The sequence below is a fragment of the Brachypodium distachyon genome, chromosome 5 (assembly GCF_000005505.3).
Source record: "Brachypodium distachyon strain Bd21 chromosome 5, Brachypodium_distachyon_v3.0, whole genome shotgun sequence".
NCBI lineage: Eukaryota > Viridiplantae > Streptophyta > Magnoliopsida > Poales > Poaceae > Brachypodium > Brachypodium distachyon.
In genome coordinates, this window is record NC_016135.3 from 15,588,530 (window position 1) to 15,602,889 (window position 14,360).

The 14,360-nt window shown below is 44.1% G+C and overlaps 2 protein-coding genes across 4 annotated transcripts; one reads left to right on the forward strand and one right to left on the reverse strand.

Annotated features, from left to right (window-relative positions):
- Positions 1-346: 346 nt before the first annotated feature.
- On the reverse strand, positions 347-4,509 carry LOC100838747 (probable protein phosphatase 2C 41). Of its 2 annotated transcripts, XM_024455944.1 has the most exons (8): positions 4,356-4,509; positions 4,037-4,217; positions 3,820-3,927; positions 3,583-3,656; positions 2,815-3,051; positions 2,449-2,725; positions 921-1,075; positions 347-819 (listed from the first exon to the last, which is right to left on the reverse strand). In XM_024455944.1, the coding sequence occupies exons 4-8, from the start codon at positions 3,619-3,621 to the stop codon at positions 679-681; spliced, it is 849 nt and encodes a 282-aa protein (XP_024311712.1). In that variant the 5' UTR covers positions 3,622-3,656; positions 3,820-3,927; positions 4,037-4,217; positions 4,356-4,509; the 3' UTR covers positions 347-678. The 2 variants fall into 2 exon arrangements, with proteins under 2 accessions (XP_024311712.1, XP_003579873.1); XM_003579825.4 differs by having other exon boundaries at positions 3,820-4,217.
- Positions 4,510-8,968: 4,459 nt separating this feature from the next.
- Positions 8,969-13,861, forward strand: LOC100839051 (cryptochrome-1). Of its 2 annotated transcripts, none has more exons than XM_024456366.1 (5): positions 8,969-9,608; positions 10,302-10,520; positions 10,830-11,536; positions 11,641-12,468; positions 13,413-13,861. In XM_024456366.1, the coding sequence occupies exons 1-4, from the start codon at positions 9,260-9,262 to the stop codon at positions 12,454-12,456; spliced, it is 2,091 nt and encodes a 696-aa protein (XP_024312134.1). In that variant the 5' UTR covers positions 8,969-9,259; the 3' UTR covers positions 12,457-12,468; positions 13,413-13,861. The 2 variants fall into 2 exon arrangements, with proteins under 2 accessions (XP_024312134.1, XP_003579874.1); XM_003579826.4 differs by having other exon boundaries at positions 8,975-9,608; positions 11,641-12,452.
- The last annotated feature ends 499 nt before the right edge of the window (positions 13,862-14,360 follow it).

Here is a 14,360-nt window from a genome sequence, read left to right on the forward strand (position 1 = left end):
GATATTTTGTCTAAGGCAAGGAAAGGTGTGCATATTTTTACCTTGTCTCAAATGCACATATTTCCTTGCCTTGTACAAAGTAGCACACTTTTCTTTGGCACATTTTCAAGCATTTTCTGACCGGGGCCCACCTGTCATTTTCTGACTTGAGCATCAGATTGCCACAGGGGCACATGACCGAGAAAACAGGTACTTACGTTCTGCCAAGTGCCATAGACTTTCAGAAGCAATGGGCTGCCCGTGTTTTTAGTAAGAAAAGATATCATTGCCATGGTGCCTCCTTGTGTGCACCATATGCCAATTCCAAACTCCTGGTTGGAACTTGGAAGATGATGTTCGGAAGGCGTTGATTCAGGATTACAATTTAATCCAGCTTGCAAGATGAAGATAGCCACATGACTACTCTCACAATGGAGCACAGTAAACTTCCACTCTTCCAGTACCTCAGAAGAAAGCATTTTAGACAGCTTTGGACCCTACCCTATGTACCTTTGAATCACCAAACAAAGAATTCTAGCATATTTATATAGGAACTTACAATCGAGCAAACGCACCATTTACAACCAACATCCCAGGAATTATTCTTTTGGATTACCACTATCCTTGTAAGGCAGCCTATGTTTTGCTGTATAATTTCTTTTGCTCCCGGTGACAAATGAAGAGTTGCCTGCAACCAATTTACATCTTGAACCTAACAACAATGCATGAGATGTCATCTTTACTGTCTCTTTTCCGCGATTCAGCCACTAATTGTTTGGCAGCTGTTTGTGGATCCTTGAACCTTTTTGCCAAATCAACAGCTTCCTGGTTGTTCATTACCTGGTTGACACAGACAAGTAATAAGCATAGTATCCACACATATACTTATGGGTTTTATGCAAACATTTGGACAGATCCCATACATAAATAACAAATCACACCTTCCAAAGTCCATCGCTCGCTAGGACAAGTAGCTCAGCAGTGTGATCTATATCTTCAACTTTTACATCAGGCTCTGATTTCAACAGTGATTTTAGATTCCTGTCTCCAAAAGCTCTGGACACAGCCAACTGACCACATACTCTGGGAACGTCTCCTGCAAATTACAGCATTACATTTCAGCCATGAATACAACGTTCTTTTGTCTAGGCAGTTAACTAAAACACAGAGATGCATACAGTTAGCAGGCATGAAATGAACTGCTTTATCAACTGCCATTGTTCAGCTTTTCTGTAGGTCAGTTAGTACATACTAAAGGAATAACATACACAGAATTTCCACATGGAAGAATAATTAACAACCTCGCCATTTTGTGAATATAAAGTTACAGGAAGCTACAATAAAAAAAAACACCTTTCATTTTTTCCATGAAAAAACAGAAATTCACAGTAGAAACAGCACGGGAGGTTTCCTCCAAAAGAAGGCCTGGTTTCTCGTTAACAGCACCATTTAAACAACTGGAAACAAGAAGAGTAGACACCGCTGAAAAGAGACATGTTTGAGTATCTAGAAAGAAAAACCTGGAAGGAGTGAGAAATAGATGATGCACTATTCGACTTTTCATCAGACATCCTACTAAACAACCATAGATTTTTTTTTGCCAGAGCATGACAACCATAGATTGATAAATTAGTATACTATTATGACATGCCATGCTTTCCGTCCGTCGTCGTTATTCTTACATTCTTATTGTACGAAAATGTTGAGGCTAAATTGGCATATTTGAGTTCTGGTCATCCGTAGCGGCATACCATCATGGTAATAATTGATTGTATCGGAAGAATATGTTAGAAAAAGGCAACGATGATGAATAACTGGACATTCAGGTATACCCCGGAGATCATACATTCTATTGGCTTTCTGAGATAGGGTCTTGTGAAACTTGCATGAAAAAAAAATACATAGGGCTAGGGACGGTGAACTATAGCCATTCCTCAAGGATGAAAAGACGAGGAATAATCTACTAAGCTTTCTGCCTTTTAACGCCTGCAATTTTCATTTGCTATTATGATAACTTGAGATCAGCTTATTGCTACAGTAAAATTATCAAGTTTGATATTATGAAAACCTTAGGGTCACTGCACAAATATTGCTTCGTACAGGTCACAACACAGGTTGTATAAATTATCACAATACTAATACTCGTCTCTTGATTTCATATGTGACTCAATAACAAACTATTAGTTATCAAGATTAGCTAATCACATGACAGCATAGGATCATATGCTTTGACGATAAAGAATGACAAACAATCATATCACTAACCTAACTACTAGACAGTAACATATCAGATGCTTTTGGGAAACCGCTGAAACCTTGCACTAGTATTAACATTCCACTATGTTTGAGGTCTCCTGATGCTCCACTAAGATGAGTGAATTCAATATCAGATGAATGGCTAGAGGTGACAACAATATCAATCAAGAATTCAAGATAACATGATTGAGAACTGAAGAATACACGACCCACCTGGCATGTTTGAAACAAAACCACCCCTATTTTCAATCGCGCCACGCTCGACATTCGGATCATGGTCAATTGACATCTGTATGGCCTCACCTCTTTTCAAAAGAACAGCTCGAGAATCCCCAACATTAGCTACCCACAACTTCTTGCCGTTTATAAGGATGGCAGTTACAGCAGTTGAGCCACCTGGTCCCAAATCAGGAGTATGTGAGAGAATAGACTGATCTGTCTTTTCATAAGCCTTTGTGATTGCTATGTCTGGATGCGTCCAAATCTCTTCCTGATATGACACAACAAAAATAAGATTGTCAGAAATACTAGTTAATGAGACCTTTTCACATTGAAACAAATGTACCCCAGAAAACTTGCCTCGTTCAAAATATTTGGAAACAAATTTTTCTGCAAGTATGCAGGAACAGTATCTCCTAGATGACCATCAAAAATAGCAAAAAGACCCAGCTCATTTCCTTTTGCGTCAGTGAGTTCTGCGACATGAAAATCCTCCATAGGATGATTTGTCTTTCCTCTTACAAGGCTAAACCCATAGCTAACCTTGACTTCGCCCTGACAGCCTTTCCCTTTACCAGAAGTGGCTGATGCGTGCCGCTACATTAAAGAAGAACCGTCAGCAAGAGTTACCTAATATAGCTAACATAGCAATATAATATAGATCGCGTCAGAACTTTAGCATGAACCAATTTACTTCCAGGATTGCTTCCAAGTGGAGATTAGGACAAGTCTAGTTAACAACTAACGATCATGTCATCAGAAGACTGATGGACTTTTGTGTTCGCAAAGTCAACTTTAATCAGTCAAAAGTTAATAAAAGAAAGCATACGTTACAGGCAGTAAAATTTCTACCATATACAGTAAAATTACATTCATGAAGAAAGTACAGCTTTGCTCATTATGAAGCATTTCCCGATGACCAAATAAAGCTTAATCGCAATCAAGCAACAAAGTACCATATGCAAAGCTTAATCGCAATCAGGTAACAAGTACCATATGCAAAAAAAACACAGGATATTATGTGCAGACAACCTAACAAAAAGAAGAGCTATATAGAGAAATGGAAAACATGTAATTAGCTAAGAAAACACGGGGGGTACTACCAGAACTGATCAATTTTAGACTTACCTCGGAGCAACCAGCAGCGAAGCAGCAAAACTTTGCCATATCTTCTAAATTCCCTCTCAGTTCGAATCCGGAAACTGAAAGAAGAAAAACGAACAGAGAGAAATAAATCAGAAATCCCCGCCGCCACTGATATCCGTCTCAGGTCAGGGGCTGGTCATATGGCACCGGCACACCCAAAAATTGTGAAAAATCAGTAACCAATTGCTGGACAAAAACAACCCCATAATGGCCAAAAACCTGCGGACGGGGTGGAGACAGCAGGAGCGCGAAGCCCGGCGACGTGTGTGGGGTGGCCGGGTGGTGATTCAGGCGTCGGCGGTTAGCCTGAAGTATGCCGGGCGGCAACTGTAGAAAGGCTTACGGGATGGATTCCCGGAAGAAGAAGAAGAGTTGGAAACTTGGGATGTTGACCAACAAGTAGAAGGAGAATTGGGATATTGACCAGCATACGCACGCGTTATCAATCAATACTTCAGTTCCTCAGAAGAATACGTCACCAACCAAACAGCAGCCACTTCTCAAACTTATCTCTGGTCAATAAAAAATCGCCAAATCCAGCGGCGCACACATATTTTCCCACTCTCACGCGGCAGCAACCAACCAAAATCGCGCCTCTTCCATGCAACTTCAGCACCCTGCCAGCAAATACAGCAGCATATGAAAATCTCTACCGCCGCAGCTGATCCAGCAGCGAAACCACAAGCGGAATCAAAGAACAGCAACGCGAAGAAAAAATCATGGTTTTTAATTTCTAGCGAAGAAGATCAACTTACTGATCGAAGCTCAAGGGCCGGAGCTCTGTGCGGTCGAAGCGCAGCAGGAGCTGAGCTTCTCTCCAGAGTAGTATTTTTCTTTCCTCAGGATTACATTACACGTCCGGACGAAGAAGCTATGGGAGGCATTTCAGGGGGGGTCAACACTCAGCAGGGAGACAACCGGCTGGCCCAATTGCTCCTAGTCCCGGTTCATTACACCACAACGCGTGAGGCCCCCAAGGATTGCAATCTGGAGGCCAAATGAACGGCCTCGATGCTTTCGGTCTACAGACCCGGTGCATGGAGTCATCTCAGGGAGCAGAAACGGTCGTAGTTGACGGGTGGTGCGAGAGACGCAAATCCGGCTCCACTCACCCACCGACCGGTGGGCCTGTGTGAGTGGGACCGAAGCTTAATTTACTGGCGTCACGTGGAGGTAACCGGGGTGCGGCAATTAAAGACTTCCTGGTGGGACGTGGGGCGGGACCGGTTTGACTTCCGTGCGTCTACGGGCCGAAACAAACAGGTGTTGCTCGCTCAGGAAAACCTGGTCCATACACCGGAGACAGCAGGCGGCTCGCCATGGGTCCTCGGTTCCGGCCACGGGCCGTGGAATTTAATTCGGGTGTCGAGGCGACGACTGGGAAATTTAGGCCGATGAAACTTGATAAAAAGAGCTGCACGAGCAGCAAGATTTATTCCATCCGTCAGTAGTAGCGGTAGTGCGTAGCGGTAGCGGTATGCATCAATGATATCGAGGCTACCGAGATCTTCTTTTTTCTATGTTAAGAAAAAATCGATAGTGATAACGGTACTTAATTGTGTCCATCAATTGGAAGCCCCTGTTTTTCATGAAATGAGAGTTGGTCGGATGTGTGTACCACTACCAATCAATATTGGAAGTTTCCTCTTTCCATCACGAAAAAAATAGTGGTGGCGGTGAGTTCCACTCTTTAGTAAGGTTTGGGTACACTTTTGTGGTCCAATCAGATTACGACTGCAAGAGAAAAAAAAAAAAGGTTTTGTTCCTACATCTGCCTCCTAAGCCACGACTAAATTGTTTGCCCCAGGCCCAGGGTATATATGTTAGCTTTTGATATTCTTTCTAGGTAGGTAGAAAACGGACCGAATATTTACCTAAATGAAAGGGTCTTTAAGTGTTGTTTAGACAGATGTTAGGAAAACACTATACCGTGCACAGTGGAGTGGATTATTACTCCGTACATGGCTCCATTGATGACAAATAATTTATTAGGTGGACGAAGCCGGCAAAGTTGCTAGGATTCTCATTTGTAAGGTTGGCAGTTGTCCTCTTCCCAGCAGACCTCGATTATATTCGTTCAGATTTCTTTCCAATAAACTTCCTCATATGCTCCGTTAACGATATGCTCCATTACACGGTAGCATAAGGTTCTTTGCCAAATTTACGAGAGGAGCAGACAAAAAGAAGCGAAGAAGGGGAAAAAAAAAATCCATTTCCTCCATTCAGGGCTCCAGGCCGGTCGTGCATGCATGGGCTCCGTGGGCCTCCTCGTTCAGTATACTTGCATTTGTACACCCATGAAATCACAATTGTACTAACCAGGCCATTGGGCCTGGGCCAAGCAGCTTGACTGTCACTTTATTTTTCCCATTTCGGGTCCAAAAGCGTAGAGTAGAGCCGAGAAAGTCGATTCATTCAGTGCGGATCGGGGGAGCACGTCATGGGGTAGCTGCAGCCTGCAGATGAGCATCGTGCCCAATGGTCCACATCCGACTAGTGCCCAATGGCGACGACGACCGCATCAAGGGCGGAGGGACAAAAGTCTCAAAGCCAAGCTAGCTGGACGCCCAGGCGCGCGCCGGCATGGCGAGATCGAAGCAAATCGGCGAGAAGAGGGCGCGGCCGAAGCCGTCGCCGTCGCGCCCTCGTCCGCGCGCCCACACCCACGGGGTGCCGACGGCGACGGCGCCCCAGTGGCATCCACGCCCACACACGCAGCAAACAAAAACAAGAAGAAGATCCCGTTACAGAACAAGAACCCGCCCAATGAAATATTAAGCGCCGCGCACGAACGGCAGCGCACATTGACCGTCGATCTGGGCTGGCTCCTGGCTTTTCTTCGCTTGATTAATTAATCTGTGCATCCTCTCTCTCAAAAAAAAAAAAGATTAATCTGTGAAGCGTCCGCGGCGGCACACGTGCATCCGTGACTGCGGATAGCTGGATGGACTCTGCAGGAGCAGTACCTGCCTAGTACCTACCACTGGCCAAGTGGCCACGCCGCACGTTTTGGAGCGCGGGAATTCGACAGATCAAGGACTCAAGGTACCACAGTCATAAATGCTGAGGCACGGGTCAGCAATCTCAAAATCAATGAAAATGTCAACTCTTGTTCGGTTGTTCCTGCATAGTAAGTTTCTTTCCTTATTTTTTTTTGCGAGGCTGCATAGTAAGTTTTTGTTCTAATCGTTGTGTCCACGTCATCGCCCAAACACTTGGGCCTGAACTGATCTTTCTTGAGACATCGTTTGATTGAACAACGAGCTACTGGTTTGTGGGCCGATGCAAATGTCGCGTGTGTTTTTGGGTAGTACAATACCAGCAGCAGTGCTCGCTCCTGCTGAGGTGACAAAGGTTGTTGTCTTATCATCAATTCATTTATCATCATCTACAGAAGAACATATTCCTCGTTGGGGATCTTGGATCGGCCCCTGCGCATATGTGAAAAGTTTCAGAGCCTTTTCTGCCTCTTGGTTCAGTGGGCGTCGCTTGATCGATCCAACTGAGACCAGCAAAATTAACCTGCCCTTTTTTTTTTCCTAACAGTAGTAGCTCGATCAGAAGGTTCTGAGAAGCGATGATTCGTTTGAAGATGCATGTCAAGGTTTAGCTGAGTACTGAAAGGTGTGCTGCTTACTAGTAAAGCAAGATTTTCAAATAAAGTATTGTGTAATTGAGCTAGATAAGAAACTTTCCTATTTCTTTTTTTCTTACGCTGAGAGAACGCACTTGTGGTCGTGGCTAAAGCTCGGTTTGGCGTTACTCAACTGTGTTGTGCTGAAATTATTTTATAATCCGTTGTGAGAAAATACACACGAAAACATGCAAAAGTTGGTTAGCCAAATGCAAAAATAGGTGGCTGGTTGAAAAGGCTGGATTATTATAATCCACCGCAATGCCAAACTCACCGTGTGATAAAATTTACTGAGACCTTATTTGGCACTACTGTTTTTAGAGTATTACACACTTCCTCCTCCTCCCCACCGATCAAAAGATACTAGAAACACCGATGAACCCTTTGGTAGGCATGGATTGCATGGAATAATTCCTAAATTCCCCAACAAACATCGCATTTTTATCAATTACTCCATCCGATACATAAAAAATGTCGCCCATTTTGTACTAAGTTAGTACAATTTTTGTACTATGAATCGGAGGGAGCAGAATTTAGAAACACTTTTCATAGTAGTGTTTTTTAGTAGAAGGGTTTTTTAAGAGCCCTAAGTGAACACCCAAACCCCTCAAATAATACACTAATGGCTAAATAATACACCGGTGCCAAACAATGAGATCATGAAGGCACTAGTGAACTCCAAGCTCAGTCCTGCGCATTTGGTAAAGTATCAATCTACCTCCTACTCCAGTGAACACTAACCCTATCACCGTAACCGCTATGTCAAGATTTCCTCCAGACATATTGTCGTTGTTGGTAGCTCCTGTGAGGCCGTGAAGACGCGTGTGAACTCTAGCTTGCCTATGTTGACACCTCTTGTTTGGATTATAGTGTCACGCCTCCGTTCGATAACTGCTCCACATTGTCGCCAGCTTGACCTCATCTTTTTCATTTGATGGAGCATTTCGTTCCAATCTAAGAAAATTCCAAATGAATGTGCGCTAGAAGTTTTGTTTTCAGTTCTGTCGATGGCACAAACCACGTCAGAAAGAAAATCACGTTCAACTAATGTATGTCACAATATTTGGCTGTGTGCATCAACCGATGCAGAGGTTAGGGTCTTTCCTTTTGAAAAAAAATATATGTAAAGATATTATATTAATTTAAGAAAAGCACCAACTACATCATGGATGCCCTATTACTATCGGCCACTTAAAGCAACAAAGGACCGGACATAAGGCCTTCTATGATTCAAAAGAATTTTCATAAGTTTTTTGGACGATTTTACTCCTAAGATTTCTTTTGGACCGAACCGAGGAATTTTGTCTACACAACTTGTTTGATTTATACGATGTATTAAAACCATAGCATTTTTTTTTTCATATGGGCCATTTTGCATGCAATTCCAAAGAAAAAATTCGTTAGATCTAACCTCGTAGAAAAAAAAAATCTTTGTTTCGATCGTAACTAGGACCAGCATCTAATCATTCAAATAACTTATTGCATTTTCCCTGCGATGAAGTTAAAGAAATCTATTTTGTTGTCCTTAATTCCTGTGCTTTTAGAATATGCAATCAAATAGGTCATTAGCTTGGAATCCCTCATGCTTAGTTGATTGTTGGAAAATAAGATATGCTCAAATGGACGGAATATTACGGGGGAGAGGACAATGGTCACCGAGATAAATGGACAAGAGAAAAGTTAGATCAAACCCAACCAAGCAATCCCGATATCCACAACCTTCCTCTCCATTGGACCAGAGCTGTCCCGGCCAGCCTTCGCTGCAAGAACACCAGCACCAAACAAAAATAAACCAAATAATAGTACTGCGAGAAAATACGCAGAAAAGGAGGAGGAAAGAAGAGTCTCCTTTGCACCAGCTCCTCTGTTTTGTGGACTGGACTGGACTGGACACCAAAAGAGTCACCAAACCCCCATATCCAATCCAGGGAATCTCGAGAGCCTTCATGGTTTCCCTGACGGCCCCTTGATCCGAGGAGCCAGAGTTTCTTGGAGAGGGGGTTCTTGGATAGGATTTGTTCGGCCATGTCGGTCTCGTCCTCGTCTATGTGCGGCGGGGACGCCGGGATGAAGAGCGTGGTTTGGTTCCGGAGGGACCTCAGGGTGGAGGACAACCCGGCGCTGGCGGCGGCGGCGCGCACCGCCGGAGAGGTGGTGCCGGCGTACGTGTGGTCGCCGGAAGAGGATGGCCCGTACTTCCCGGGGCGTGTGTCGCGGTGGTGGCTCAGCCAGAGCCTGAAGCACCTGGAAGCCTCGCTCCAACGGCTCGGCGCCGGCAAGCTCGTCACCCGGAGGTCCGCGGACGCCGTCGTCGCGCTGCTCCAGCTCGTCCGCGACACCGGCGCCACGCACCTCTTCTTCAACCATCTCTACGGTTTGGTTCCTTTCGGTTGAATATGCTTGTGTCAGCTAGTATGCGTGTTTTCCGAGCAAAAAGAATATCTTCTCCGCCGAGACCCTCCTTCTGGCTAAGTTTTCTTTGCAGTCGTTGATGATCAGGTTTTGTGACAACTTCATGCTTTAGGGCCGCTGTTTTGCTTGAACTTAACTTGGCTAGATGAAACAGAGGAAGTTACTATTAAATTCGTTATGAATTTGATTCACTTTTCTTTTTCCGTAACCATCCGACTTACTCTAAGTTGAACCAGATCCACCTTACTATATTATCCTACCATATCTTAACATGTTTTAATTGTATTTCCCACTAAAGCAGTGATGCTCTCGAGTCTTAACAAGCCTGCAGAGGCCAATTGGAGTAGTAATTCCCAATTTAGCAATCTGTCTTTACGCTTTCCTCATTAAGTAAGCATTTCGGCAACTCCCTCCTTAATTGCCAAAAGTTCTTGCTGGCACCAACATATTCAGTGAGGGGGTAACCATATTTAGCTATATTCTGTACCATTTAGGTGCTTGCACTGCCTACTACAGTCCCAATCAATTCTTTGTCCTGAGACTAAGATAAATGCGTTCAAGCCTTGACAGTAGGCATCATATGGACTGTTCCTGTACAGAAGGTTTCATGATCCGATCTAACTCAAAAATCACTGTGTCATGGACATCTTTTCAGACCCGATCTCGCTGGTCAGGGACCACCGGCTGAAGGAGATGCTGACGGCAGAGGGCATCATCGTGCAGTCTTTCAACGCGGACCTGCTGTATGATCCATGGGAGGTTGTCGATGATGAAGGTCATCCATTCACCATGTTCATGCCATTCTGGAACAGGTGCCTCAGCATGCCGTATGATCCCCCCGCACCACTGCTGCCACCTAAGAGAATCAATTCAGGTGCTTGCCCTGTTGATTTGTTATGATTTATAACAGCTACCGAAAGTGTACCGGTCACTCTTTTTTGCACGAGCCTTGTTAATGAATTAATGTCGTTACAATCATGGTTGAGCAGCTCTTGGGTTCATGGTGAATCTCAGTAGTATAATTTTGCAACCATATTAAGTCTACAAACTGATAGACTCCTCTCACGGGGTTACAATGTTCAATCTTCTGTGTTTGAATCATAATATTTTGATTCTAACTAGAACTGCACTACAAGTTGCCATTGGAATGTAGACTTGATTTGCTGACAAAATAATGCAACAGGTGACTTATTGATGTGCCCATCAGATGATCTGATCTTCGAGGATGACTCAGAGAGGGGAAGCAATGCACTTCTTGCACGAGCCTGGTCACCTGGCTGGCAGAACGCAGACAAGGCGCTAACTGCCTTTCTGAATGGCCCTTTGGTTGACTACTCGGTGAACCGCAAGAAAGCAGACAGTGCAAACACTTCCCTCCTATCACCTTATCTGCATTTTGGTGAGCTGAGTGTGCGCAAGGTCTTCCACCTTGTTCGAATGAAGCAACTTGTATGGAGCAACGAGGGTAACCATGCAGCTGAGGAGAGTTGCACCCTGTTCCTCCGATCCATTGGTCTCCGGGAGTACTCGCGGTATATTTGCTTCAACCATCCATGCAGTCATGAGAAGCCCCTCCTTGCACACCTCAGATTCTTCCCCTGGGTGGTCAATGAGTGCAACTTCAAGTTTTGGCGCCAGGGAAGGACTGGCTACCCTCTTGTTGATGCCGGCATGAGGGAGCTGTGGGCGACTGGGTGGTTACATGATCGGATACGTGTGGTGGTGTCAAGCTTTTTCGTCAAGGTCCTTCAACTACCATGGCGATGGGGGATGAAGTACTTTTGGGACACTTTACTAGATGCTGATCTCGAGAGTGATGCACTAGGTTGGCAGTACATCTCTGGCTCTCTCCCTGATAGCCGAGAGCTCGACCACATTGACAACCCTCAGGTACATGCAACTATTAATATCTTTCGAAGAATAGACTATTTAGTGATGACAAATAGTACTGAATACTGATGGGTTCTTGTGTGAATCTAATCATATATTGTCAGCTCGAAGGTTACAAGTTCGATCCACATGGGGAGTACGTCCGGCGGTGGCTTCCTGAACTTGCAAGGCTGCCAACAGAATGGATACACCACCCATGGGATGCACCAGCGTCTGTGCTGCAAGCTGCAGGAGTTGAGTTAGGCTCCAACTATCCTCTCCCCATAATTGAGCTAGATGCAGCCAAATCAAGGCTGCAAGAAGCTCTGTCAGAAATGTGGCAGCTTGAGGCAGCATCCAGGGCCGCGATGGACACTGGAATGGAGGAAGGCCTCGGTGACTCCTCAGAGGTGCCACCAATTGAATTCCCACAAGATTTACAGATGGAAGTCCACTGGGAACCAGCCAGGGTTACAGCCAATGTGCTCACAACTGCTCGGAGACGTCAGGATCAGATGGTTCCTACCATGACATCTTCATTGAACAGGGTTGAAACAGAGATTTCTGCTGATTTAGGGAATAGCGTTGATAGTAGGGCAGAGGTACCGTCCCACATGCATGTTGAGCCACAAACTGAGAGGGAGGAAATGATCCGTAGCACGGGCAATGTTGTTAGAACCAATGACTTTCGCCATCATAATAACTTTCAGCAACCTCAGCACCGTATGCGAGACATGTTTGCAGCATCTGTGTCAGAAGCGTCAAGTAGCTGGACCGGGAGAGAAGGTGGTGTGGTCCCAGTTTGGTCACCTCCTGCTGCATCAGGCCATTCTGAAACTTATGTAGCTGATGAAGCAGATGTTTCTAGTAGGAGTTATTTGGATAGGCATCCACAGTCGCACCGGTTGATGAACTGGAGCCAGCTATCACAGTCATTGTAAGTCGCACACACGGTAACTCATTGTTCTCACTATTGGTGTTGCCCTGGCCTTTAATTTTTTTAGCTCGGGGTGGTATGAAAGATTACCTTAGTGCTAGTAGCACTTGATATGCTAATAAAGCATCTCCTTGCAAGAAAGGGAGACCCAAAAGTATCTGAACTGAGTGTTTTATTTATGTATAAAGGAGCATTAGACTAAATTCCTTTATAAACTTTCTACTGCACAGCCTATTCACGAAAATCATTTTTATATTACCTAGAGACAGGATTGATGCATCTCCAATTTGGTGTGAATAATATAATCTTTAAGACAGATCTAGCCGCTAGAGTAATATACGATCATGTACAATTTCAATTCCTAAAGCAGTTGAAATATGAGGAACAAAACCTTTTTTACCTCAGTGCACTGGGACATGTTTCTGTTCATTGCATTGGTGAAATTGGAACTTGACATTTCACTTGGTGACCGATCTCTTGAGTATTAAGGTTCCTTATTTTGCAGAGTTATTTTGTGATGCCTAGACCTTAGGGTATGTTTAATTTTTAACAAAACCTACCCCACCATTTTCATTGGACATGTCCAACATTTTGGCTTTTCTTTGCATGATTACCATGCCCATTTCCATTGCACTAGCCCAAACCATAGGCAACCAAAACCACCGATAGCTTTTTGGTAGACATCAAACAAAAAGAACATTCTAATTTGTTGATGCATCGACACCAAATCTGGGGTTCACACTATATCAAAGCCCTACAGATGCCGATTATGTATTTAACAGCAAATTACTCATTGTTTGTCTCTACTTGCATGGTTGTTCCTTAGCCAACTCTTGTGGAGTTGTGGCCTTGTAGGTGGATGCTAACTTGCTGTTCTCACTTAAGTGTAACATTGACGTATCAATACTGTTACTGGCATGCATGGTAGTTATCTTGATATCTGATGATCTTGAATTACAGGACAACGGGCAGGGATGTGGAAAATTCTGTGCAGCCAAATTTCATCGGTTAGGGTTTTCTCGACGCGGAAATTCATATGTAAATTTTCCACCCACTTGCTCATCTATAGCCTCGAGGAGCATGCAAGGCAAGCAGGCACCTTCCTGAATGTGATAATAGTTGTGTAAATCTAATCCTCGAGAACATATGGATTTGCATTATAACTTTGCTAGAGTATATTGAGAAGGATCTGTATTATTGATCTGACAATTGAGGGTTTCCTAGCGTCATGCTTATATTTGGGTAGGGGTGTACTGTATGTCTATAGCTGTAAATTTCCGTGTGTTATTGACAATCTTTAGTTGCTACTGTCAGTTGCATTACTGGGACTGACCTGGCTGCTCCAACTGCAAGATGTGGATTGATGCCTTGTTTTGACAGTGAATGAGGAAGCAATTTGATAATGTGAAGCTGTAGAGCAATTAAAGTGACATTCCGTCTCGACATGTGACGTATTGATGAATGGGTGGACAGATAGGCTATGAATATATATGGTGGAAACCCAGCATCAGTGCAGGGACTAGATCACGAGATGCTCCACTAAGCAGAGTTGCTGCCTTTGGAATTGGAGTTTGAGCATCTCTAGCAGATTTACGGATTTTGGAATAAAAAACGTACCGATTAGATACCACAAAAATGGGCCGGCCTGGAAAAAAGAGTTTGGTTACAGCAAAATCCCATTTCCCTGACATATATATTCCTCTTCAGCTATGTTTTGCGGTATCGCTTCCACACATGCAGGCTTCTCCGGAAATCTGAGTAATTTCTTACTGACAAGAGATTAAATGAAAAGAAAGGCAAATCTCCTATGAAATTCATTGGAGCGATACATCAGATAACATGAACTCATAGCAACCTTAGCTAGCTGCTTTCCCGACATCAAACATCATCTAACCAAATTCAAACCAA